Source organism: Melospiza melodia, chromosome 3, assembly GCF_035770615.1.
Source record: "Melospiza melodia melodia isolate bMelMel2 chromosome 3, bMelMel2.pri, whole genome shotgun sequence".
NCBI lineage: Eukaryota > Metazoa > Chordata > Aves > Passeriformes > Passerellidae > Melospiza > Melospiza melodia.
This window is the reverse complement of record NC_086196.1, coordinates 112,827,759-112,855,386: the sequence shown is the minus strand read 5'-3', so window position 1 is coordinate 112,855,386 and position 27,628 is coordinate 112,827,759. Positions and strand designations below refer to the sequence as shown.

At 42.2% G+C, this 27,628-nt stretch overlaps 2 protein-coding genes across 3 annotated transcripts in view; one reads left to right on the top strand and one right to left on the bottom strand.

The window, feature by feature from the left end:
- ACYP2 (acylphosphatase 2) overlaps positions 1–5,033 on the bottom strand; it is a 32,917-nt gene extending 27,884 nt beyond the window's left edge. Inside the window, exons 1-3 of the mRNA XM_063152720.1 lie at positions 4,870–5,033; positions 4,275–4,291; positions 2,768–2,877 (exon numbers count right to left, since the gene is read on the bottom strand). Of these exons, the coding sequence (XP_063008790.1) occupies positions 2,768–2,877; positions 4,275–4,291; positions 4,870–4,939 (197 nt within the window). The 5' untranslated portion in view covers positions 4,940–5,033. The remainder of the gene's footprint in view (positions 1–2,767; positions 2,878–4,274; positions 4,292–4,869) is intronic.
- A 13,392-nt stretch (positions 5,034–18,425) lies between these two features.
- PSME4 (proteasome activator subunit 4) overlaps positions 18,426–27,628 on the top strand; it is a 43,838-nt gene continuing 34,635 nt past the window's right edge. Inside the window, exons 1-4 of one of the 2 annotated variants that reach the window (XM_063152718.1) lie at positions 18,426–18,635; positions 24,346–24,486; positions 24,970–25,086; positions 26,551–26,610. In XM_063152718.1, the coding sequence (XP_063008788.1) occupies positions 18,463–18,635; positions 24,346–24,486; positions 24,970–25,086; positions 26,551–26,610 (491 nt within the window). In that variant the 5' untranslated portion in view covers positions 18,426–18,462. The remainder of the gene's footprint in view (positions 18,636–24,345; positions 24,487–24,969; positions 25,087–26,550; positions 26,611–27,628) is intronic. The other variant, XM_063152719.1, reaches the window with a different exon arrangement.

The following is a 27,628-nucleotide window of genomic DNA, read 5'->3' as shown; positions in this document are numbered from 1 at the left end:
GGACACAACTTCCTGTACATGCAGCACTTCCCAGGCCCCAGCTGTTCACACTTATTTAAAATATAACATTGCTTTCTGCAGAGGCAGGAGGCCCCTGCAGAGCACACTATTTTGCATGGCACCTTCCAAAGTAATTCAGCATCACTACATTTGATGTCTGCTCATCCTCTTGTTCCTCCTAAGTTAAATCTTACCTTGCAACCTGCACGAAAAAATAAATTATATAAAGCCAATGCTTCTTGAGTTTGAGCATGCACTGGATACATTGTGGCTGTGCCTCCCAATATAATTATGATACAAAAATAGAATAAAAAGGGGCAGAAAATGGGGAGCTGCTGGAAGACCGTTGGGTTAGAGGTCTGCTGCATTCCTGCTCCAGAACAAAGGCAGGCTTTGTTAGTCAGTCACCCCATGCTTCTGGCAACACCAGAGAGCCTCATGGGCTTTTTCCCACATTTTTTACACTTTCCCTCTCTTTATCATCCTCTCAATCCCTTCTTCCTCTTTCTCCCTCTTATATTGCTTTGCCTATTTATCTGTAGGACACCTGTACTTTCATGGCATCCCTACTCCTTTGGTCCATGCTCTTGACTCTATTTAGCATCATAAAGACAAATATTGTTTAGGACAGACCAAAACACCTTTACTACTTCCCCCTAAAGTACATTAACATTAAAAACCCAGAACAAGCAAAACAACTTACATTTTATTACCATCATCATGTGATTTTTAATCTGTTCTGTGCTTCATGTTTAATTGAAAAGCTGGGGCAAGTGTGAAAACACTGCTCTAAATGACACTGCACAAACTGCTCTGGAAAGATTCCCACATGGTAACAAACACCACCATGAAACTTCCCTGAAATATCTGACTATTGATTCATGCACTTCTTCCTCTGCAGTGTGTTTGATTTCCTTGACCATGTAGGAGCTACAAATTTTTAACAAGTGCCATCACAGTGTCTTAAAGTCCTGAAAAGCTAAAACACAAACCAGAACATGTATAGGCAGTTGGTAATGGAAATTTTTCCTGGTGATTTATCACATTTGGAATACAAATACATGTTTAGGGTTATTAAAAATTGTTTGTATCCATTTCCTATTAAAAATGATATTATTAAATAACGCTATTATTAAAAACGGTTTGCAGCCATTTCCTACAGCCGAAGCCATCCTCATTTTGTTGTTTTGGTTTTTGAAAATGGCATTTTAAATAACATTTAAATCTGAGAACACAGTATTATGAATTCATAGCATTATTAAAATATGCTGAAAAAACTTTTCACAACCCCAAAGCCATTTTGGTCCATTATTCACTAGTACCAGCAGAGAGAAATAAGGGTCTTTCAAAGGAGCAGTTTATACACAAGAGTTCCCTTTTCACATGCAATCTCACCAAGTTAATTACAAAAATAAACTCACTGCCTTTTCCACACACTGGAGAGTACAGAGGACACAAGGAAAACACTTCCTATTTCACAATTTTACTCCAGGACCCCAAATTTAATAATCCATGCATCAAAAACCACACTTTGACTTCACATTGCCACATTATTCCTACATCAGAGGAACACAGTGATTTCCAACATGAAATAAAAGAGCAGCTACTGAAAACAACTTTTTATTTCTGCTGGATCTGTGTTTTTAAATGAAAAAGTAAGATAACAAATAGCAAACAAACCCTGGTTTCTTATGTGGTCAGTTTCATGTTCCAAGTTAAATAAAAACGTGGCACCAACACTGAAATTCACAAAGCGTAAAGAGATCTGGATATTAACAAACTCTTTCAAAAATCAAGTGCAAACTTGATACAAGAAAAAACCTGATATTTCTCTGGCTTTGTAAATGTTTTGCAGCCCAAGATAAGTAACCTCATGTTAAGCACAACACCAAGGAAAATGATTGGAAATAATTTACATCTCCTGACTAGAATGTGCAACACTTTTGTGGGCACAAAGCCAACTTCTCTTCACCCAAGTTCAGTTTTGAAGCAATTCCTGTATGGGAAAGTGTTGGCAGAACATGCACTGCTAATTTATCTAGGAAAGGAAAGTTCTGCCCTCACTCATTCTTTGTTGAGAGAACAAACCCCTGAAGGATTTTTTTAAAGTTCCCAACAATCCCCCTGTACACACTTGCAGAAAATGATAGTTGGAAATAACTCAATGAGCCTTTGTGTTTTTCCAGGCATCATCTCCTCAATGAGAGCTTTAAGCTCCTGGAAACCTCATAATGAAAATTATTACCCATTCTTTAAAAGATCCCAAAGTACCTCAAAACTCATTTCCAAATGGCAGAGACTGCAGGCCTTGGCCAAAATGTGTATTTATGTATTAGAGGGGTTTTTTAATCAGAAAAAAAATCATATATAAACCCAGTATCCTTTAAGCTGTTTTTAAAGCACAGACTAAGAAAACATTTAAAGATATTCCTCAATTTTTTTTTCTTAACAAGAGAGGTTTTGATGAATTAAAAACCAGATCTTTAGTCACATGAATAAAGACTTTCTTCTCATTTCAGAAGAAATGAGGATGTTAAGGAAATACATTAGCAAACTGTGTGACACTAGAAATGAAAACACAGTATTTTTCAAGTTAAAGACTGTTCACAGCTTAAAGAATGCACCTCCTTACCTGCAGAGCTGAATGAAAACACTGTTACGTTACTGACACAGATCTACTTGTCACTTTGTATTAAAAACACTTTTGTAAATTACTTTAATGAGAGTAAGAAAAAAAAACAAAACAAACTAACACAGAAATACTTAGATTTCATTCACTCTCTCTTCTGGGCCCTGAACTTGGCCTGTCACAGTTCCTTGGCTGGTATTTTTAACCCAGCCAACCACTCCTAATTTCTTGGCTTCCTGTTCTGTGTACTGATTTGGGGAATAATGAAAGAGGACAGTCAGTGCCAGCACAGACAGAACACTTCACCCCCCACTTGCATTTGCCCAGCTGTAAGAGCTACACTTAAAAAATAAAAATCCCTGAGTGATGCTCATCCTCAGGCATTCAGAGATGTTCCTGGCAGCTCTGGAGTTGCAGCAGGCACAGCTCGTTTTCCAGAAAGAACAAGGTTTTGATCACAAAGGCCTCCACGAATCCCACACCATTCCCTTGTACCTACTTGATTCCTTTCCATAGCTCCTATCACTGCTCATTTGACCCTTCAATCACCACAGTCTTTAAACTCATTAAATCTGCTACATGTAAAAACTTCCCAGGTCTCTTTCAAATCCTTTCCACCTGACTTTCACCCTTTAAATCCTACCCACAGCTGCTGCATTTCTACTGACAACAGCAAAGGTCATAATTTAATAGCTAGGGTGGAAAAAGGCATATTTCTGCAATACCTAAAAATTATGGTTTCCCAGCCACCCAGTTGTGATGAAATTCACAAATAGCAAGAGCCAAACTTTAGGTCGGTATGACCCATTCCAAAAGACAAAACCTGCTTTGGGGTGATGTAGCCAATGAAAAAGCGGTGCTAACTCTGAAGAGTGTTTTCCAAGGTGATCAAGAGCAGCTTCTCCAAACTAATTTGCCCAAAAGCACAGGAATGCAGCTGCAAACCTTCTCCTCAGTACTAGCACTGAGCTGTGTGCTCACACAGCTTTGGGTCAGCTCAAAACAAGGCACAGCAAGCTTGGATTCACCCTTTCTTCTAGATGGAATAACTAAATTCAAGGCAAACTCCACTGCAGTCCTCTGTTCATTTCCACTTGGCACTATTTCACAATATAAACTATACATAAAATCTCTCAGGTTTAATATTAAGCATGGGGCACTAATTTGTGACAAAACCACTGTTCTTACTTTAATTGTGTCCTCTTGTTTCGTGGGTTTCTGTGAAATGCAAAACCACCCGCTGCACTTCAGAGCTGCTAGAGTCACTTGCTCAGGGAAGGAGCCACAAAGTGCATATTTGTAACAAATTTTTCCCCAGTAACCTTCCTTAAGTACAGGCACTGAGTTGCCACTTGAAAAATTAAACACCTTATTTCCTATTTAACCTTTCTAAAGATTAAGGTGTTACAACATTCTTGTGGCTGTTACATCACAAGTAATCCAAACCACAATCTATACAAGCAGCACTTTATTAAGCTTTTAAAAATCCATTTTAATATAAAACCATTTTAAGTCTACTCAGAGTACTTAACCATCCAACCAAAGTTCAGGCTGGATACATTTACACTCCACAGACCTGCTGCCTTATTTTTAGCACTGGAAACATTATACCATAAAGTAGCCAGCAAATCCAGCTTTGCCTTACCATCCTGAAACAAACACCTAAAAAAGAAAAAAAAAAAAAAAAAAGGGAAATTAGAGTCCTGTCAAAGTATATCACCTGCAGGAATTTCAGTTTATATAAAGGAGCAATGATGTGCATGCAAGTCACCCCGTGGTGTTCTACTATGTAAATTTCAGTGGCGTTAATATCAGGGAAACTGATCAGGACTTGTGTTTAAGCCTTCCCTTCGTCACACGATTATTATATTAACACATTCATGTATTTAAGTGAAATAATACATGCATTTAAGTGAAAATGACGCGATGTGTGAATGGGAAGGACGGGAAGGGCATTTCCACACACCGGCGCTGACAGAAGCCACGAGCGGAATGGGAACTACTTTGGACAGGGCGGCCTGTGCTCCAGGAGCTGCCGAGCCTTAGGGCAGGGGAATGTTTACAACGATTTAAAATTTAAAAACAAACAAACAAACCCCACAACCAAAAAACTTTCGCGTCCCCCCGGGTACGCGGCGCGGGCTCCCGCCTCCCCTCAGGCCGCTCCCACCCCGCGCACGCGCGGTGCCGCCGCCTCAGCGCGGCGCCCCTCGCCCGGCAGCCCCTCAGCCCGCCATTACCTTGCACCCGCCCAAACACTTCGTAATCCACGGATTTGAGTGCGCCGGAGACTCTGGCCGGGGCGGACATGGCAGCAGCGAAGGAAGAGCCGCTGTGGCAGCCGCCGCTGCTCCGCGAACAAGCGGCACCCGGACGGGAGCGCGAGAGGCTCAAGCTTACCGCGCAAGCGGCCGCCTCACGTGAAAATGGGGCGGGCCACGGCACCCCAAAGAGAGCCCCGAGTGTGAGGAGCGAACGGCCGACAGCGGCGAGGAGAAACATCGCTCCTCCTGTGAGGGGAAATACCTAACAGCGAGGGGTGACACCGCTCTCCCTGTGAGGGGAAACACCTGATAGCCAGGAGTGACACAGCTGTGCCTGTGAGGGAAACACCTGACAGCGAGGGGTGACACAGCTCCTCCCTGTGGGGGGGAAAGCACCTGACTGCGAGGGGTGACACAGCATTGCCTGTGAGGGAAAATACTTGACAGCGAGGGGTTGCACAGCTCTCTCTGCAAGGGGAAACATCGCTCCTCCTGTGAGGGGAAAAACCTGAAAGCCAGGGGTGACACAGCACTGCCTGTGAGGGAAAATACCTGACAGCGAGGGGTTGCACAGCTCTCCCTGTGAGGGAAAATACCTGACAGCCAGGGGTGGCACAGCTCTCCCTGTGAGGGGAAACACCGTTCCTCCTGTGAGGGGAAACACCTGATAGCAAGGGGTGACACAGCTCTGCCTGTGTGGGAAAACACCTGATAGCCAGGGGTGACAGCTCTGCCTGTGTGGGAAAACACCTGATAGCCAGGGGTGACAGCTCTGCCTGTGTGGGAAAACACCTGATAGCCAGGGGTGGCACAGCTCTCCCTGTAAGGAAAAACTGCTCCTCCTGTGAGGGGAGAGCGCCCGACCCCGAGGGCGGGAAAACGCTCCCTCCGTGAGGGACACGGCCCCACGTCCCTAAGGGGCGGCTCCTCCAGATCCCTCATAAAGGTCATTCCCATCTCTGTTTCAAATTAGAATTATGGTCAGGAGCAGTGTGCGAAGGGCACCATCTCCTCCTCCAGGACTGGTGTTACCACACACACACCTAGAGTTGCCAGCACCCATGGCACAGGTGAGCAGCATTAGTCTTTCCTAGGAAATCATTGAAAACAAAGCATGAGAAAAACCTCTCAAATTTGCCTTGGGCTCCCCTCCCTGAATGAGGCTGAGTAATCAATTTACATCTCCAATCTCTACAAGACTTAATCTTCACCTGGAGTTTGAACAGCCCATCAAAAACCACACTTTGACTTCACATTGCCACATTATTCCCACGTCAGCAGAACACATTGATTTCCAACATGAAATAAAGGACTAGCAACTGAAAACAACTTTTTATTTCTGCTGGATCTGTGTTTTTAAATGAAAAAGTAGGACAACAAATAGTAAACAAACGCTGATTTCTTACGTGGTCAGTTTCATGTTCCAAGTTAAATAAAAATGTGGCGCCAACACTGAAATTTACAAAGCATGAAGAGATCTGGATATTAACAAACTCTTTCAATAATTAAGTGCAAACTTGATACAGTTTGACCAGCCCATTTCTCCCCCACTGTGCTGTGGCAAATGCCAGACTCCTCAGCTGGAGCAGCAGACCCCAGAGAAAGAAAGCTCATGCCATGCAAGATATTCACCCAGCTTTCAGTGCTATCCAGTAGTGCTTATGTTCTCATTAGAGCACCTTTCCAAAACTGTCATTGTGACATTTCTTTTGTCTATATGCTACAAATAAAAAAAAACAAGTAAACAATTGATTATTTAGTAGGCTGAGTCTCCAGCAACACACAACAAAGCTGTTTCTTTGGTGTGTTCTACATCTGCTTGAAGTTTAACTTTCTCCCCACCATATTTACTTTAAACACCAAAAAAACCCCTAACACAAGAAACCACAATACACACCCCACAAACCAAAACAAAAAAACCAAACCAAAACAAAAAAACCAAACCAAAACAAAAAAACCAAACCAAAACAAAAAAACCAAACCAAAACAAAAAAACCAAACCAAAACAAAAAAACCAAACCAAAACAAAAAAACCAAACCAAAACAAAAAAACCAAAACAAAACAAAAAACCAAAACAAAACAAAAAAACCAAACCAAAACAAAAACAAAACACCCCAAAAAAAACCCAAAAAAGAACAAACAAAAAAAACCCCAACAAAACAAATAACTAAGCTAAACACCAAAAAAAAAAGCTAAACACCAAAAAAAAAGCTAAACACCAAAAAAAAAAAGCTAAACACCAAAAAAAAAAGCTAAACACCAAAAAAAAAAGCTAAACACCAAAAAAAAAAGCTAAACACCAAAAAAAAAAAGCTAAACACCAAAAAAAAAAGCTAAACACCAAAAAAAAAAGCTAAACACCAAAAAAAAAAGCTAAACACCAAAAAAAAAAGCTAAACACCAAAAAAAAAAGCTAAACACCAAAAAAAAAAGCTAAACACCAAAAAAAAAAGCTAAACACCAAAAAAAAAAGCTAAACAAAAAAAAGCTAAACAAACAAAAAAAAGCTAAACAAACAAAAAAAAAGCTAAACAAACAAAAAAAAAGCTAAACAAACAAAAAAAAAGCTAAACAAACAAAAAAAAAGCTAAACAAACAAAAAAAAGCTAAACTTTTCAGGCAAAATTCTACATTAGAAACAGCATTTTTCCAGCCTTAGAAGATGAGCTCTGCTCTCACTCATCCACAGATAAACGTAAGTTAACTTTTGCAACCTATTGTAAAAGCAACTTTACAATAAAAATCAAAATAATTTTATTTGCTGTCTCCATTAAGTAATCTCCATCCACATGCACCTTGAATTGTACCGTAATACAGATAACCTGAGTTGTTCACAGGTTTGGACCTTAAGACTACGGGGTGGTTCAAAATAAAGTCATGGAAAAGTAACAAAATTATGTTTTCTAGACACACAAGTTCATTAGAGAAACAACCACTCAATTCAGCACAGAACACAAATATTCACATAGAAACAAAAAGCTTCCAGTATGACAGGGAACAGGAACATAATGGACAAAACTTCATTATATAGCACATTAAATCAAATCTTTGCCCTTCACAGATACAGATTGCCCTTCAATCATACATTTTTCTAATGTGGAATCAGCACCATTTTGTTTTGGAAGAGGAGGATTCCACAGAAGGAGGAGCAAAACACAGAAAATCTTTTGTAATTTGCTGCCATCTGGCAGCAGTGAAGAGCAAGACCAGTAAAAAAGTAGATTTATAGTAGAGTTTATTGCACTAGAAAGCCACACAAGCCTCACAAGCAGAGCTTATCCTGGTGCTGATCACACTTTGCTACCTGCAGATTCCAGCTCTGGCAGCAACATTTTTATCACTACACTCTTTGACATTTCATTTATTTGTTATAACAACTTGTCCCTCTCTCCTTAGACAACTCCAACTTTCTCTTTACTTCATAACAAGTAGCAGAAAACTTCTGAAGGTGATACTGTGAAACATTTAATATTTTGCTGCCTAAGTAATCAATATTAGAAACCAAAAGTTACTCAAACACACTAATTAGCAAGAGAGCTTTAGCACACACTACCAAGAAATGCAGGCAGCCTGCATGGAGTTCTGAATTTCCTTCCCACCTCCAGCTGTTTATTCCAGGGTGGTGACGTTGGCCTGAGGAGAACCTGTTGGCTGCACTTCCCAAAGCTATAGCCAGTTGTAAAAATAGCAATAACACATTTCACCACCAGGCCCTCTGCCTCTCCTCTGGGGACAAAGCCTTTAAAAACCTTCCAGTATTCACTCCAAGAACAGTAAAGCTTCTCCACAACACTAGTTTTTAGCCATGACATGAAAAAGGGTATAATAAAAATTATATTCTTACCAGAAAACACCAAAACCCAACAGTAGTGCCCTTGCAGCCAAAGACCAGGGACCAGCACAAACAAGGAGCAACCTTTGTACATCATCAGTGACAACAACCCCACAGTACCTGGGCAGCAGAGTCCCTCCTGGAGTGGGAAACCGCAGCTACAACAGAGGCAAAACCAGGACTGAGCACACCCATGGTTTAAAGGCAGGAGCTCTGCTCAGCCCTCATTTAAGTAGTGCTTCTGCACCAAAGAGCAGAGGGGTGTGGGTGGGTCCCAGGTGAGGCTGGTTGGGAGGGGCAGAGTTGTTGGTGCCCTTGGTTCTGGCCAGTACCAATAAAAAGCAATTTGATTAAAGCATCTCAGTTATTAAGCTTTTGGGTTGGTCATTGGAAAGTTGTAGCTTCCTCATTTATGCTGTTTGTTTATGTCTGGCACAGACTAGGTGGGAAATCAGCTTTCTAGTTCTTTCACTAGCCACTACTGCTGCTCTGTGTGTGTGTGGCTGTCACCTCACACCACCACACACACCTGCTGTTTCCCACTCCCAAAATGACTTTGGCATTCACATGGATACGCTATCAGGCACATAACCTCCCACCTTGCTGTCTTGATTTATCCTTCACCTTGTAACTACACTGTTTTTCTGCACCATTTTTAGGTAACCTGGCTCCTCCCCAAACCTGCTGTGATTGCATGTCTCTCCCCTGCTACTTCTGATCATAAAAGTTGCTTGATGTATCTTTAGTTGTGCAGCTCTGTTTATCCGAACAAAACTCTAGACCTGATTCACTTGCAAACTGTCCCCAGATGATTTTGATGAGTGTTTCCCAAAGGGCACCAAAGCCTCCATATAAATAAATAATAAAAATGCTGCTTCTGTTGCCAGGTTATTGCTGTTACCTAGGGAGCATGGAATATCAGGGAAGCCATGTAAGCTTAATTTGACCTTTCCAGCATTTTTTCCCTTATTTTCTGTAAATGGTAATGCATATCAGATTTTATTTTTCTGTCCTTTAAGGTAATGCACTGCTCTTCCTTTATGTTTTCTTCTTCAGGCAAAATTATAAACTTCTAACCTTTTTACTAGTCTTCCTCTTTTCCTCATTCCTAAATTGCAATTGCTCATTTCTGAATTAAAATTAAGGGGATTGCTACCTCTACATCAAAGCTGTTCGAGCTTCTTCAGGGCATTTTTGGCAGTTCTTATTTACATAATATCTAAATATACTGAAACCTTTTGGAGGGCTTAATCTCCCAGGTTTTCCTCTTTACTGGCTATCAGGAACTTTCTTTTTTTTTGCACTTCAGATTATATTTGGAATTCTAAAGGGCAAGACAGGCACAAAGAGGGATTCTTTGAGAGCTTTATTCAGGTAGTTGAGTGATTAATGACTTTATAGCTGAAAACCCAGTGTGACAAGGAGGGGAGGTGACCTGGTTACAGCACTTGTCTCCTGATCCATTTATACTCCAGGATCCAAATCCAGGGACATGATCCATGTGGGAAGAGCACCCCACCTGTGCAGCAGCCCCTGAGCAAGGGGAGAGTCTTGCAGGGTATGAGTCACACCCACACAGATCTGATTTCAGGAGTGCAGCCAAACTTTGTGTGCACAGGAGCTAAATTTGTCCCTCGTGCTCCAAAATTCCGGACTGCTTACATAAAGTGACACGAGTGACACATACAAAATTGTGACCCTGTTATTTTCCTCTGGCTAGACTATATTGTTTAGATTTCGTGCTATTTTTTGTTTTATTTTTGTGTCATAGCCTGATTCTGTAGGGCATGAAGACCTATCAACTGTTTCTCTGAAAGGAGCTTTTATTTTTTAAGTTGGGCAATAAACCTTTAAACCTCCGCCAATAAAACCACATGAAAACAAAGTTCAAAGTTTTTCAGTCTACATTAAGCTTTTAAAAGTATTTTCACTGATATATAAACAAAAAGAAAGAATTTTCACGTAAATCATTCCTAGCTGGTAGTTATGAAGTTTTAATCTGAGATGATAATAAGGAACTGAGCCATTGGGTAAATATAAATACTTGCTATGAGGAAATCAGCCTTGGAAACTTACATCACTAGTGAGAAGTTCTTTTAAACTACAAAATGTTGGGAATTAAAACATGAGCATATGAACTGATGTGTCCTATGGCAAAGAAAAACCCATCTCAAACAAAAATGTGATGGATAGAGTTAAGCTATTCAGTACCAAAGCCCAGGAATCAGGTGGAATTTGGGGTTAAGTCTGTCAGTTGTCTGCTGGCACGAAAGGTCAGGTCAGGCTTGGCTTGATGACTAAATCCAAACACAAACCCACCTACTATAACACCCACATTTAAATTGTTTTGATAGGAAAGCAGATTGATCCAACATTTGATTTATGAAATAACCATTCACTGCAAACTCATTAACATTTGAGGAAAACATTGAGATTCTGCTGTTATGTTTTCTCCTCTTGCATATGCTGAGGAGGAGGAGGAGATGTGGTCATTTAAGGCAGTAAGTTTTTATTCCCATTGAAACATAGGAAATTTTAAGCATCACCCCTCCCACAGCTGCCAGAACAATGCTGTCAAATTTAGGGAGGATTCAGGGCTCCACAGAAGATTTAAGAGCACACAAAAGAGCGTGGGTTGCTAAAGGAATGGTTTCTCAGGGAGGTGGGTTGACAGCATTACATTTTGCAGCTCTGTGAAACTACTTGATTCATTCTCCTTAATTGCATTAGACCTTTATTCCTTCTCAAAACAACAAAGAGAAAATAGTGAGTATTTCAGAATCTTGCCCTGTATTAGTGCAGCCTGTGCCATCAGAGGAAGTCTCACTGAACTGATTACTGCTTCTGTAAAACTTCTGGATTTCATTCTCCAAATTTGAACATGTGACCAGCTCTCATCAAAAGTATGATTCAAAGACATCACTTGTGACAAATTTGGTGAAAGTCAGCATCTGGGTGAAGAAAAATGCCCTCTTGCATTCAAAAGGAGGGATGCTGTCAGTCCGAAACTTTCATCCATCTTTATAACTTGATGGTACCTTCCCCATCCAACCTAGCAGAAACTTTCATGGTTCTGATAAAACAGGAAGAATCAGCATGATTTTTGTATGATTCTGTATAATCATAGATGGCAAAGAGGCCTTCTTATTTCTCATATGGAAGAACTCAGGGCACTAAAAAAATTCCCAGATAAGAAGTTAACAACAATCAAAAGGGAACAACTTTTCACACTGTGCATGAATCAGAAATTACTGCTGCAGAACATGAGGCCAGAACATAATGAGCTTAAATAGCAGATGAATGAGGGGATGAAAAACCCATTTAGTACTATTAAACAGGACAAAATAGCCTGTGACTCAGGATGTCTGTGAACTAAGAAAATGAAAAGTATGCAGGGGGGGAAGTAAGATTGTATGCATGCCCAGTTCTTAGTCTTTAGTTCTGAGTTTTAGTCTTGTCACAGGAAAATGTTCTTGCACTCTTCCACAGCAAAGACTGAGGCCAGCCTGAAAGAAACCGAAAACTTTGCAGAGAGAAAAAGGCATGGAGTCTGGGAATCTAGTGAGAAGATAAGACTGCCAAAGTTAATATCAAACTTAAAAATCACAGTGAGGGCACCTGAAGGAGATACTCTAGAAAGTAACTCTGATGGTACCAGCTGCTCCCTTAAGAGTCCCTGGAGATCTGGTGGTGCCATCCCTTGCTGTGTGCAGTGCAGGATCAGGTCAGGTGCCCTGGGCTGGCAGGGCTGGCTGTAGCTGCACTCAGACTGCTGCAGCTGCTGGGGTGCAGAGCTGCTGTGCACATCCAGCTCTTGGGTGCTCTGAACTTGGTAACACCTCTGGCACCCCTGATACCATCCCAAATTCACTTTGCTCCTGACTTCCCATCTCAAAACTCCCTGCTTTTCAGAGGTGCTAATTTCCTGGGGATATTTAGGGGTAAGCAGAGTGATTCTGGCCCAGTTTCTTCTCATTTCAGAGCCTGTCAAGCCTCCAGCTAATACCACTCCAGATGCTGATGGCTCTATCTTTCCCAGGCAAAGGGGGCTGGAATCTCCAAGGACAACCATTTTTCCAGCAATGCCCTTGGGTAAGCAGATTAATTCAGAGCATGGCTACAGGATTTGAGCAGGCATTTGGCAAAGCCAAGAAAGCATGAATCAGGTTTTGTATCCATCCATTGCAACGCTACTGAAAAAGAAAACACATGGGGGCTGTAGATAGTGGTATCACAGGCACAGTGAACGCCCACTGGATTGTCCTGCAGAGCCCTCTCTGGAGATTACAAGCTGTCTTTTTCCTGCTCTTTTTGTTCTGTTTCTCACTTGAATTTTCTAAACCCCCTGAGTTCTTTCACCCATTCTCAGTGCTCTGCCCAGCAGAAGGGCAGCTGCTGCCTTTGTCTATGCAAGGCTCAGTTTTCCATTGGGCTTGGCCTCGAAGTAACAACACACAAATGTGGCAAAAGCAACTTTTTCCTCTCCCAGGGATATCCCTGAATTTACAGGCCTCCTGTGCTCCTTAATTGGAACATTCCTTCTATCCTAAATGGCCTTTTTGACAGTTATATTTCCAAGGTTGTAAGGAAGTGTTAATTTACAGTCTTTGTTTCACCTTGAACTCTTCTTAACGGGCTACCTGGGACAATAATAAAATAATTTACAATTCCTTGAATCCTGGTGTTAGTCAGCAGGCCCAGCACTACCATAATCATGCCCCTGACATAATTACACTTATTATCCCCACTTATTACCAAGGCATAGACATAAACAACATGCCAGGTTAGACCAAATGAACACCAGAGAGCTCTGAGTTTGTGCCGTGTGATCCTCCCAAAGGTTTCTTAATCTGCTGGGTGTCTCCCTAACACTCCATGGGAGAAGCTGCTGCTTTAGAAATGTGCCAAAAAGTCTCCCATGCAGATTTCATGCACAAAACCACTCAGCCAGAAAGGAAAGGATAGATAATTCTTCAGCAGGAGAGAAAGGATTGGTTGCTTAAGGGAATATTCAAGTGAGATTGCTTCTCCTCCAGAATTCATAAATATTTAAATACTTCTGATCCACATGTCCAAACAGTGAACACACAATCCACCCACAGAACTAAAGCCTGAGCAACTACTTGAGCCATGGCCATGATAAACACAATTATTTGTGCTGAATGCTGCTTGAAATAAGACTGAAAACCTGAGCAAAGATTTTTGGTTGTTATTCGATTTATCCTGAGTTGGGAAAGCAGACCTTATATATTTTTATTAATTTTATTTTTAATAGATATTGCCAGTATTTCATCTTGACAAGGAGTAGACAAACCAGAGAACTGCAGATGAAGCTGTGACAGATGCATGTGCCACTTAAAACCAATAAATATGATCATCCACCCAGGCACCTGGGGTAAGGTGTGTCACAATCCTCTCTGGCAAACAGGGCAGCTGCAAGAGACTCCCAAGTCCATAATGAGCAGTTTCTGTGTGACTTACTGCAGGCTGCCAAGGGATTGCCTTGATTTCCTAGAACAGCAGAATCCCTAGGAATGACCTCTGTGAGTTCACTGTCATCACATGCTCCTCTGGGGCTGCTTTCTGTTTGGCAAGAGAGTGAGACAGAAAAATCCATTTCAATGGCTCAAGAGGAACAGAAAAGTAACCCTAACTTCTCTTTACCCAAAGTTGGCTGCATTTCTGTCATGTCCAAGGAATTATTATTTATTTCAAATAGCTGTGAGTAATTTGGAAAGAACCTCTTACAAAGAGGCTCAAGCCCATTGCTTTTTCTCCCCACAGGCACAATAGTTTCCAGGGATATCTTTGGGAGTTTCAGACATGTGGAGGAAATAGCCTGTCACAGACAGAATCTCTGCTGTGGATTTGGGACAATTATGCTTCCAAATCTTAGGCAATAAGGCACCAAAAGAGAACAAATCCAGGGAGTGGAGAGGAAAAACCACTTTTGCTATTAATGAATTTATTTCACCAAGGAGAATTGAGGTCCTGTTCTTGTACAAAGACTGTCCATTGTAAGCACAGTGACCCACTAAGTTCAGCTGGAATAGAGAAGAGGCCAAACAATATCTTGTGAATGGATATAATTGAGGATGGATTTAACTCATAAACAGAACCTCTGGGAATGTAAAGCGAAGGACAACAATGCAGCACCTATTTGGTCAGGCTTGTCTGTGTAATAGAGTTTTAAAAATGATACAGGTGCCAGTAATAACACTCTATCCTCTTCACAAGGACCTCTTATTTCTGCTCAACAGAACTGTTCCACTTACATTAGAACACACAGAACTGAACAGGCATTGCAGAAAAAGAACAATATTCAGCATGTGTGCTGTAGGTGACACGGAACCCGCCTCCCCATCCAACTTGAAACATGTCATGGAGTATTTAGACAGCCTTATTTTAGGGACCTAAAATTAGTTCCTCTGAATCACACTTTAGAAGAACCTATTTTTGTCCCATACTACACAGGAAACTTTAAGTTCCTCATTCAGATGCTGTAATTACTCTTGCCCTTGTTCCCCAAAGAGAAAAATTCTCTGTAAAATAGAAGTTTATGTAACATGGATGTTTCTGAGTTGCCTCTTTGGCACCTTTCAGCAACTGACCAGTTTAGAAACACATGGCTGAGGGAAAGTCTGAGGATCCTAATCTAAAATCAGTTATTCCTCTTTATTCCTGTAGTGGTGCTTTGTGAGATATGGGGGTCATAGACTAGGACAGGTATGATACAGGTAATATGAAGTTCCTCTTGTATTGGCTATTCTTCTCCAAACTGGAAAATCATAGAGTGGTTTAGGTTGGAAAGGAGCTTAAAGCCCTTCCAGTTCCACCCCCTGCCATGGGTAGGGACACCTTCCACCATCCCACGTTGTTTCAAGTCCTGTCCAGCCTGAACTTGGACATTTCCAGGGATGGCACAGCCACAGCTTCCCTATTCACAGAGAAGAATTTCTTGTGTATAGCTCATCTAAACCTATTATCTTTCAGTTTGAAGCCATCCCCCCATGACCTATCACTCCAGGTCCTTGTGAAATGTCCCTCTCCATTTTTCTTGTAGGCTCCCTTCAGGTGCTGGAAGGGCCTCAGGTACTGAAAAATGGATGGAAATCTGTCACTCAAACATCATCCAACTTGGGTGGAAAAGGACAGATGGGTCACTGAGGAAAACATCTGTGCTAAGTAGTCCCTGGAGAGCTGAGGCAGCAGGAAGAAAGGCTGGGTGACAAGATTCCCAAATCCCAAATGCCAGTGCTGGTGCTGGCTGCCCTCGGGTATCACCCAAGGAGGGAACACGCGGACAACCCCCAGCGTGACCCACGCCACTGGCAGCACTCAAAGTTCCTCATGAATGGGGAGATTGTGTTTTTCTCACAACTACTCCACTCGGATTCATCAGCTCTCAGGAGGCAATGCCAAAACCAACAGGTGGCTGCCACATTTGGGTTGCTGGCAATTCATATTCCTCCTACTTAATGGGAGAGGAAGAAGCTGTTGATGTGAAGTGGCACAGACGGGTCCTGTGTTATGAAAGCCCTGTCCCTCATCATCTGACTCGGGAACCAAATGTGCTCTCACACACTGCTGCAGCCAAAACATATTGCAAACTTGAACAACACATTTATTTTTGACTCACTTGGCAAAATGTATCTCTCTTTTTTTTCTCTCTCTCTCTTTTTAAAGAGCAGAATGGCGACATAGCAGGGAGGGGAAAGGATTAGGTTTTTAAATTATTACTAAATGTAATTAGTAAATGAACAGAAAATACATTCAAAAAGCAAGTACTACAAGTATGCTTACTACTGTAATTATGAATGGAGCAGGAATCTCCTCTCCCCTTGTTTCAGACTCGGAAAACAAGAATGGAAGAGATCAGATGAGTTAGTAGGATGGCTGTCAGAGGTGTTGATGGCATAATTTGGTATGTTTTTCCCCAAAAGGTGAGTGTTTAATCCTGCTGAAAGGCATTCATGTGTCTGAGGCCACAGCTGAGGAGGCTCAGACAGAACAGGCTCCCTGTCAGAGGTGTTCATTCACATGCCAAATACTGCAAAATGCCTGAAAAATCAAGGCTTAGTTTTAACTTGGGTTAGAAAGGGCAGGAGTCATTTTTTATAACATGGCTACAAAGCAACAGAACACAGCTGAGAAGCTCCTGAGGTATCTGCCAACTTCAATTTCAGAAAATTGGGGTAGAATTTTGATTTTTTTTCCCTCACCAAACAAACAAACTGCATGTTTCAAATTTGACAAACACTTTCCCACATTGGAAATGTCTGAACAAATCACCATTGTGATTACCAAGAATTGCCTCTAAGTGATAGAAAATAAGTAATTTTAGACTTTTCAATTTCAATGCATACATATTTTCACTAACTATAGATATTGGTTTTTTATTAGTTTTTAGGCCAATTTATCCTTTACTGAATTGGTGATAAAACTATTCATTTCATGTTGTTTATTTCTGTTTTCCCCAGAAAAAGGCTAAACCAAGACGTACTTTATCCCCATGGAAAGCTGACCATGACCAAGTTTTCATTTTTAATTCCAGCCAGAAAGGGCAGAGATTCATCTATGATTGTTTTGCCTCATGCAGTTATGAGGCAACACAAGCGTAAAGTCCCTGTGAAAGATGGCAACAAATTGAGTGAAATCCAGCTATTTTGTAATCGTGTAAAAGTTGATAGATGTGACCCACATGAGATCATGTGATACAAAATCTTCTAGGAATGGAAGAGTATTTCAGAAGGATGGGACACTACACAAAATCCTGGTGCTTCCTTTATTAAAAATACAGGTCTAGGAGGGTGAGGAAAGTAGATGATGCACTCCTTGGGAAGATGCCATGATGCCTTTGCCTGTCATACTTAAGTTTTCTGTGGAGTTTCGTGTTCCAGAATTTAGTTAGCCGTCTTTTTTTTTTTTTTTTTTTTTTTTTTTAAGCAGAGCTAGTTTGAGCATAAAGATCAGAAAACAGGATTTGCCCTTGTCAGTAGCTCTAAATCTAATCAGTTTGCAGCTGTTGTATGGCCACGATGTAACTCTTGAGGGGAAATTCAATTATATTAGGACAGCTGGAGATAACAGCTATCAGTGCTGTTATCACATATCCCTCGGCAGTTTATCCCACACCCAGGGCCCGCGGGCGAGCTCTGCGCTCCTGACTAGCGCTATTATTTCAAATAAGCCTCTTAGGCAGCCGCGCAATCTGCTATCAAACTCCGGGGCTAATTACAGCACCATCGAATCAATTGGGCTGGCAAAGACCGAATCAATTGGGCTTTCAAGACTCAGGATCACCGAGTCCGACAGACCGCGGCACTGAGTGTCGCTCTGTCCCATCCGTCCCCACCTCACCCCGAGTGTTTTGGGGCGAGAAGCAATGCTCGGTTCCCTCCCGATGAGCGCAGCCGGCGGGTGAACGTTTTCACTCCCAATTCCGCGTCCGGGCGGCGGCAGCTTTGCCAGCAGGGCTTTTCCCCCAGCCGCAAAGCCGCAGAGCGCGAGCCCCGAGCTCGGGCGGGCGCCGTGGCCTCTCCGCCCCTCCCCGCGGCGGGGCCCAGAGCGCCGCCCCGGCCCGGCCCCGGCCCCGCGCCCCCGGCCCGGCCCCGTGCCCGCGGAGCGCCCGGAGCCGCCCCGGGCCCGCCTTCCGCCGGAAGTGAGCGGCGCAGAGCCGAGCGGGGCGGGCGGGGCGCGGCGGCCGCGGTCACCGGCCCTCCCGGGCAGCGCCGACATGGCCCGGCCGCCGCAGAAGGAGATCGTCTACAACAAGCTGCTGCCCTACGGCGAGCGCCTGGAGGAGGAGGCCGCCCGCTTCCTGGAGCACATCAAGGGCAACCTGGCCCGCGCCGTGCAGCTGCAGGAGCTCTGGCCCGGCGGGCTCTTCTGGACCAGGAAGCTCTCGACGTGAGTGCCGGGGCGGGACGGGGAGCGGGGCCTCGGGCTGCGAGCGGCGCGTCGGTCCCGTCCCGTCCCTTGCCTTGCCTTGCCGAGCTGTGCCGAGCCGAGCCGTGCCCTGCCCTGCCCGCCGGGAGCGCCTCCCGCATAACGGAACCGCTGGCACCCGGCCGGGCCCCGCTCCCGGCCGCTGTCCCGTCCCTGCCCTGCGCAAGGCCGGCACTTCCACATCGGAAACCGGGACAAAGGTGGCTCCGGCCGCGAGAGCTCGCCTACCGCCTCTGAAACTTCCGAATTCCACGACTTAAGCGCTTGTGCGATTAACTCGTGCTTTTGTTTTTAATACGTGTATATTTTTTAATGCCTGCGTGGCCACCTGTTTTACCTCTCCCCTTCTTAAGCAAGTTGTGGTTGATACAATCTCCGTGTAACTTCTGCTATAGGGACGCGAAGTCTTTCTCAAGACGGGCCGTTTGTTGGGTCAGGGCTGGCAGGATTAAACTCTGGCTTAATGCTGTGTAAACACCGCTGGTGCCCTTGATATCTTGGCTGAACTCTGGCGCGGGGTAGTTTGTGCTGATGTTGGCCGTGCTGTGTGTGCTGGCAGGGTGGTTTTTGTACAGATGAACCCGCGCTGGTTTCATAGATAGCACCGAGTACGACATAGGTTACTTGTCGTGAATTTTACACTTGACCCTGTTTTATTCGGGAAACTCTGGCACTGGGTATGGCATCATATGACAGTGAGTCCTGTAGCTGCAATCAGTAAATTCTGTGGATGTTTATCATGTTTGTTGCTGAATGCTGTGTGTGCCTTCACACACAGCGTTTCCTGTGTGCCAGAAACAACAAAGTCCGTGTGTTTGAACCGTTTTGTAACACTCACTTGCTTACAGCTCCTCTCCTTACATAAGTCCTTTTTTTATAATATCAGTTGAGAAATTAATATACATTTATCAGTCAAAGCGTGTTAGATTCGACTGTATTGGAATGTAAGTGTCTTTCTGTTTCCCAAGAGGCAGTCTTAGATAGAATTACAGTGGTGGTTGCAAAATGACTCACTTGTTTGTGTTATGTGACAGTTTGAACCTGCTTGGAGCCAGTTCAGCACTGCTTCCCTTCCCAGCCATCTGCCAACTCATACTGGTTTCGGTGGTACCTGTTGCCCATACCTGTGGTGGAACTTCCTTTTCCCATGGAGCTGAAATAAACTTAGGAGTCCCTACTGTGAGAAAGATGAGCTTTAGCTAAACAGGCTCAATAGGCACAGAAATTCATTCTAAGCGTGCCTTAGAATCACCCTGTTACTCACTCTGTAAATGGCAATTGCTGTTACCACTTCAGGCTCCAGGGCAGTGAATTTGGCCTGTTGGGAAGCACTGCTGTGCTGCTTTATGAATCACAGAAAGGTCAGCAGGCTCCAATTTGTGGTTTTCCACCTACACTTTGAAGTTTGAATTCATTGTGAGTGTTTGCAGCTTGTCTGATGCCTGTTAGTACCCAGATTTTCTTTGTGGCATTTTAGATACAGGGAGGCTCTGAGTGTGTTTGGTGTGGGCAGGGAAGGAAACAGTGGGCTTGGTGTAAAAAAAATAAGCTGGTGTAGTTAATGTGAGAGATGTGCTGCTGCTCTGTTTGACTTGACAAAGTACTTCTAGGGATAAAAGGCTGAGAGAATCCAGGTTGTTCAGCCTGCAAAAGAGAAGGCCTGGGGCAATCTAATTGTGGCCTTCTAGTACCTGAAGGGAGCAGAAAAAAAATTGAGAGGGACTATCTGTATTAACAAAATACAAATAGTGGAGTACTTGGAGTGCCAGGACTAGGGGGGATGGATACAAACAGCTATAGGGCAGGGTTAGATGGGATGCTGGCTAGGAATTCTTCCCTGTGAGAATGCAGAGAAGCTGTGGCTGCTTCTGGATCCCTTGAAGTGTCCAAGGCCAGGCTGGATGGGGCTTGGAGCACCTTGGGACAGTGGAAATTGTCCTTACCCATGGCAGGGCGTGGCACTGGATGGGCTTTAAGGTCCCTTCCCACGCAAACCATTCTATCATTCTGTGAAATACAGTAGCAGGAGTTCAGGTGTAGATAAAACACTTCCAGCCCTGTGGTGTTCATGACTATAGAATCCAATTTCTGCTGTCTCTCAATAGTCAGGCACTCATCTCCAAACTTACTGGCTCCCTTTTTTCCTCTCCTGAAAAAGCTATAATTAATAAAAAGAAAATGCTCAGAATCCTCATAATGGCATGATAGCTGCTTATATTTGTTGCTAGTGTCTGAACTGCAAAGGCTGGAATTCTTGCAGTATTCTGTGAAATAATTTACATCTTTAATTTACATCTCTACATTTATTGTAGAGATACAGCTGTTAATACAGGTATGTGTATGTACAAATGAGAGAAGCAAACAGTGGCATGCAGATGATACACCTGCCTAGTTACACCTCCTCAGCTTTTTACAACTCTGTGCCACAGGAGAGAATGAAAGTGAAACTCAGATCTTTTTTTGAATTAAAAATTTGAGTACCCTTTCACGGTGACAGCTGAATTGTGTAGTTTTTATACCCCCCACAGCTGGAACCATGACTTGCACATATTTATCTTCAGACCAGCTGTTTCAGCTGTCTGATGTCACAAGCTGAGGAGGGAGGGGGGACAGAAAGGAGGCAGAATAGGAGTTTATCAGACAAAATGTCTGTAAGTATAATTCTTTTATGGGGCATTTTCAGTGGTGACACCTGGTTCTTCTGGGATGTGTGTGGATTGTGGTGAACTTTCACTCCTGTGAGGAGAGTAACTTTTGATTTGATGAGGTTTCTGAAGCAAGTAAAATTTGCCCCAAAGACTGGCAGTTAAATCTGTAATAATTGCTCCAAAGATTCCTCCAGCTCTGTCTGGTAAAAGCTTGTAAAATACTAACCAGTTGTGAAAGCAGAAGGGTGAATCTCAGCTTGCCACAGCGTGTGTGGGAAAAGCAGGTTACATTGAAATAATTTGCTTAACTGCTCTTGCTCCATAATTTTTTATGGTCTTCAGGTCAGCAGTATACATATTCTCAACTTCCCCCTCTTTCAGGATTCATAGATTGTTCTAAAAATGAAAAAGCACGAAACATAGTCAATGAACATATTAATATGATACGGACATTTCATGGTTACTGTACATGGAATTAACTCTGCAGCCAGGCAAACACACAAATGCCTTTCTGTGCTTCCTGCTCCAGCAGTCACGGATGTGGGAGGGTGAAGGACTCAATTGCTGTCCCTGACAATGTTATTTTATGTGCTTGTCAGGTGTAGACTTATAAAATGACATTCAAGTGTCTTGCTGTAAGGTGTGGAAAAAAGGCAGCTCAGCTGTTTGGAAGGGGAATGACAGGGCACAAAGTTACAGTGAGCATGGAAATGTCTCCGTGGGACTTTGCCAAGTATTTTAATCACTATTGCCTAAAAGTCTTGTTTGACATCTTTCTCTCATCTTTATCAGGGAAACAGAAGCTTTCTTTGGCTGTGTGAGGGATGTGTGTGCTGTGTACATGTACATGTGATTTAAGCAGTCCTGCTGAGCGTGATTCATTGCTTTTCACATCATTTGTCAAAAACTGAGCTTTAAACCAGTCGTGATCCTGTTCTGTGTGTTAGCAAATGCAGATGGAAAGCCAGGAATTTAGGGGGGTGTGCTGTTCAGCTTCTGGAGGAGAGGTAATTTTTAACTATAGCAGAGCAGCCAACTTTCTAGGGCAGTTTAGGGTGGCCACATGATATGATAGTACACTTCCTAAAAATAGGCCTATTGTACTTTTGGAGGGAGAGATTTGATACCCAGCACTCCGAGACTGGGGAATTGGCTTTATGGTTTTCTTTCTTTCTTTTTTTTTTTTTATTTTTTTTTTTTGTAATCTCCAGAGAGCCTGTACTCTGTACAGAAAGGCTGGAGTTGGAAAAAGAATTTTCACTTCTTAGTCATGTCTTTCATGTTGTGTGGGTGTGTTTTATTTGTTTGGTTTGGGGGTTTTTTTTCCATGTAGCTGAACAATGAAGGGCAATAATTTTGTCCTTTTTGCAGGATGAAAACTCGTAAAGCCTCAAAGGAATCAAAAAGACAGTGCATTTAAGATTTCAGCTGTCATCTCAGCATAGTATTATCTGCTTTCAGAACTCTTTTATCTTACAATAATTTAGTTCTGCAATTATTTTTTTCCCCCAGTAACCCAATTATCCTGAAGAGACACCATTTCTATGATGAAAATTATCAGTGTGATTAGCCCCTGGACACCCTTCAGGGTTCATGAAGTTCTGCCTATATTCTTTTATTTAGTAATGGTGATATTTCATCCCTTCTGAAGGGATAGTCTGAAAATATTGCAGTTCCCCCCTGACAGATTTTTCTTGTTTAATCTTGAGGAAAAGTCTGAACACCCCTTTCTAGAAGGATTTCTTTTCTGACACTGCCTTAATGCTCAGCTGGATTAATACAAATAATTGACCCCTTTCAGCTCTGCCTCCCTCCTACATAAAGAAGCTGTAAAATATGGGAGCAATTTGGCATCAAGTCCTGCTGCTTGGGCATAGTGACATCTTTGTGTTCAGCATGTTTCTGTGTACTTTACTCCTTTCTTAATTAAACAGCATTTTGTGTAGCAGAGCTGTTGTTAGCAAATGTCACGAAGGAGAACCAGCCAAACATTTTATTTTCAGTTATATATAGCAATACTGGCAGATAAATTTGATCTCTGTGTTTCTTTGTAGTTAAAACTTATTTTCCCAGGCTTCTGCAGTTTCTTCTGCTTTTTTTGTTTTTAATCAAACATGTTTCACCCATTTTCTTTCCCTGAGGATTCTTTTTCCTGTCTTTTTTAGGCATAGGTGAAAAGTGTAGGTGTTAAGCTCTTGGTGGTGTAATTCTGTAGGTAGGTAGTGTCTCTGGCCAATCCAGATTATTTAGGTTCCTGTGGTGGAAAAGTGGGTTATCCTGTATTTTGTTTGTTTCCTTCTGTGTTTAAAATAAGTACAACATGTTGAAATGAACATTAGTGAAAACACTGCCCATCAAATATAAACATCCCTCCCTTGAATTTGACAGGAAAAGGGAAGTGGAAAGCAGCTTTCTTATGCATCTTTAAGAATAGTGTCAGAGCAGTAATAAAAAGGGAAGTTGCCTCCCAGTGAACAGTAATTTACAGTTGTGCCACACCTAAAATGCTCTGATAGCACCTTATATGGGTTTTTCTGGTGCAGAGTATCTTTCAAGACTTGAAAACATTTTTCTTTTTTTCAATCTCAACTTAAAACCAGCAAACACTTTTTCTGGAGTGAGTCTGATGATCTCCCCTTGCTGAAGGCAGTGGGACACACCACTAGCAGAGCTCAGTGTCTAAATCAATTGTTCATCCTTGCTGGAAGCTATTGGATTTGGGCTTGTCTTGATACTTTTTGGGTTGTTTTTTTAGCTTCTGGATTGTGTCCTGTCCAGGTTACAGTACTTGTGACTACAGACTCTAAAAGGGCTGTAAACTTTATTTGGTCATTCTTTTTCTTCCTGTAATTGCAGTTGTAAATCTTCCTTTTGTGTGTATCTTCAGGTTCTTACTTGTTGGGCTGGAGAACCAGGTTTTAGTTTTGTTTCACTAAACAGCAAATCAGAGGGATTCTGGCTCAGGTCTTGGATAAATGGGATGTTTTAAAATATTGCTGACTCCCCCTCTGTTTGGTTTGCAGATACATCCGACTGTATGGCAGAAAATTCAGCAAGGAAGATCACGTGCTCTTTATCAAACTATTGTACGAGTTGGTGACAATTCCAAAGCTGGAGATCAGCATGATGCAAGGATTTGCACGCCTGCTAATCAACCTGTTAAAGTGAGTAAAGATTTCTGCTGACTGTGGAAACTTCTGTCTCACAACAGTTGATCTCTTGCTCAATGTTGTAGCTTTCATGTAGCAGAGTTCTTACAGGTTATTTCACTTATCTGCCCTGCACAGTGCTCTGGTTAAAGGGTTCTCTTGTGCAAACACCTTCAAAGCTTTAGGAGTGGGCTGAAAGTGGAAGAATGCCAGTTTTCCCCATATCAGGAAAGCCAAACAGAGAGCCAGGAATTAAGGCTGAATCTCATCTAGTGAGAAGATGAGAATTGGCTCACGACTCAATAATGTTTATTTCACTTAGTCAGGGAAAATCTTGACAGTGTCACTTGTGCTGAAGGCTGCCAGTGACCAGCCTGGTCCTGCCTGGCCTTCCTGCAGTTTGTGCCAAACTGGGAGCAGGGATGGGGGCATTCCCATGGGCAGCATGTCCATGTCAGTGCTGGATCCTGAACTGCTGGATGTTTTGTTTCCTATTAGGAAAAAGGAACTGCTTTCCAGGGATGATTTGGAGTTACCATGGCGACCACTCTATGAAATGTTGGAAAGGATATTATACTCCAAAACAGAACATCTGGGATTAAATTGGTTTCCTAAGTAAGTTCACATTTTCAAACATTTTATAGGCCATTAGTACTTGCTTTAAAGTACTTTGTAATGTGCTTTTAATATCTGGAATTTGATACATGGGAAATATTCTGTTTCTATTTTCATGAGGCACCTTTCAATAATTGCATGCAGGGCTGCACTGAATCATGTATCTCCTTCTGCCTGTGGCTTGTGTTTGTCATGCTGTTTCTTTCTTTATGAATGTGATTAATTTTTAAATACACTGCAACAGAGGTCTCACTCAACTTATTTTAGGGTGATAACCTACAGTTTAATAAATTCAGTATGAAAAATTTAACAGTATTGTTGTGGTTTAACCCCAGCCTGGCAACTAATGCCCTTCCTGGTGGGACTGGGGAGAGAAATGGAAGGGTAAAAGTGAGAAAATTTGTGAGCTAAAGATGGGTAATAATATGAAGGAAATTAACTTAGCCCAGCCAAAACCAGCACAGATACTAAATTAAATGTGTGCTGTTCTCTTCTATAACACAGTAAAGTTGTGGGGAAAGAGATGCAAATAGTACTGTCCTTCAGTATTCGTCATGTAATCATTCCCAGGATCTGGAATCCATATATAAATCAGTCTGCTGTCCAAGAAAAGTGAAATATTTTCTGTAGGATATACAGGTATTTACTCAGAGTGTTGCTATGATAGGGAGAAATAATTTATTTTCTCCAGTTAAGAATTTTAGACATGTTCTGCTGATTTTAAAAATGAAAACTTGTTTTCTTTGCTTTCTCTGCACTGTCAATCCCTCTCCATCTGTCAGATTTTCAGACTAAAAATTTTCATAATTATTCCAGTCAGAGAAGGTCCTGCTCTATAAATTACAAATTATAAAAGCACATGGATAATGCATTATCTTTGGTTGAATTGAAATGCAGGTGAAAGTGTTTCTTTTGCTTTTAAAAAAATGATTTTCTGAATTATACTGAAGCACTGCCACTGATTCCTGAGGGGAAGATCCTATTGCTGATAAGGAACATGAACAGGAAATATATGGAGCATTTCAGGCTGAATTTCTCTTGTGGCTGTGTAGCTGAAAAAAATCAGTTTGCTAAATTGAAGTATTTTGGTAATTGTAGGTAAAATGTGAAAGAGCAGAGCCTTCCTTGGTTTATTTTATTTTTTTATTTTTGTACCTGCACACCTTGCTCTGGCGGGATGGTGTTGAGTAACTGCTCACTGTGTAGGAGGGAGGGAACTTTTCCAGGAGGATAAAGGAGTTTAAGCAGGAATGAAGATTTCTGTTGTGATGATCTGACTGAAGCATTCAATTTTATTAACTTTATTCCATGTCAGCCACTCCATGCAGTGCGATTCCTTCTCATACAGTGCTCATCCTTTTTCAAGGGGTACCTTTTTGGTGGAAGTCAAGGTTTTAAAAGCTGATTTGTAGCTGTTTAATTTATCTCCTGTTTTAATTGAATTTTATTTTTGTTTACATTCAGTTCATATCGACCAGGCTGGTCTTCACCTAAAACATTTGTGCTTAATGTATTACATAGGTGGTAAGAATGATTCTTATTTTTTTTTTTCTGTTGAGCTCTGGCCAATGTCCCTTCTGCATGTTCTGTTGGACTGTAACACTGTCACACAGGTGGAAGTCTCTGCATAAATAATTGTATTTGGAAGGCCAATTTTAACCTGACACCACTGGTTATGAGAATGTCGCACTGGATGTCAACCTTGCTAATTGGGGACCCAGGCAGTGTGTGTGGAGTGGCTCTCCAGGGCTCTGTTCTAACTAATTTAACCAGCAAATGTATTTCAGGGGTTTAAATGAGAGCTAAGTTTTCCATTGGAGCAATTGTTGTGTGTGGTTTTGGATAAAAGCACCATTGGTGCAGGAGCACGTTGTGGAGTGAAGGTACCTTCCTCTTAAATCCAATGAAATCATGGAAAGTGCTTTAGCAGTGAGGTAATGGCTTCTGGAAAATCCACCCAGCAACAACCTTGGGGATGTGAAGAGCTGCTGTGTGAAGAATTCACTGGGAATTTTTGTAGGGAAACAGTAATCAGGAGTTCTGGTGTATGATAAATGCAGAAAACTGCTGGAAGTGGCAGCAGTGGGATTGCAGTGGGGTTTGCTTTGTTTGGGTTTTTTTTAGAAACAAGGGCTTAGTTGTACTAATCCAGTGAGAGATGGCTCACTCTAGTTAGGAGATCACTAAAATAATTTGTGAAACCGTAGCTGGTTGCTCTTTCCATTGTCTTAATTTAAGCTCTGTATCCACTTCAGGACTAGACTTTACCTTCAGACCTTCTTCTGAAAAACTGAAATTTGTCTTACTGCTTTTAGACAATGTAATTGTCACCTCTCTCAGTTTACATGGTAATAATTTTAACTGAAACATGTTTCTCTGTGTAAGTGCAGGAAAAAAAACAATTTGCAAATCAGTATCATCATACCCTTTCCAAAAGAAGAAAATAATCCTGTAGTGCCAAAAAAGAGAACAGTGATAGGTGTTAAAAATGGTGCTGGGTGTTCTTTAATGAACCTCCCCAGCTGCATTGTCCTGCCCTTTG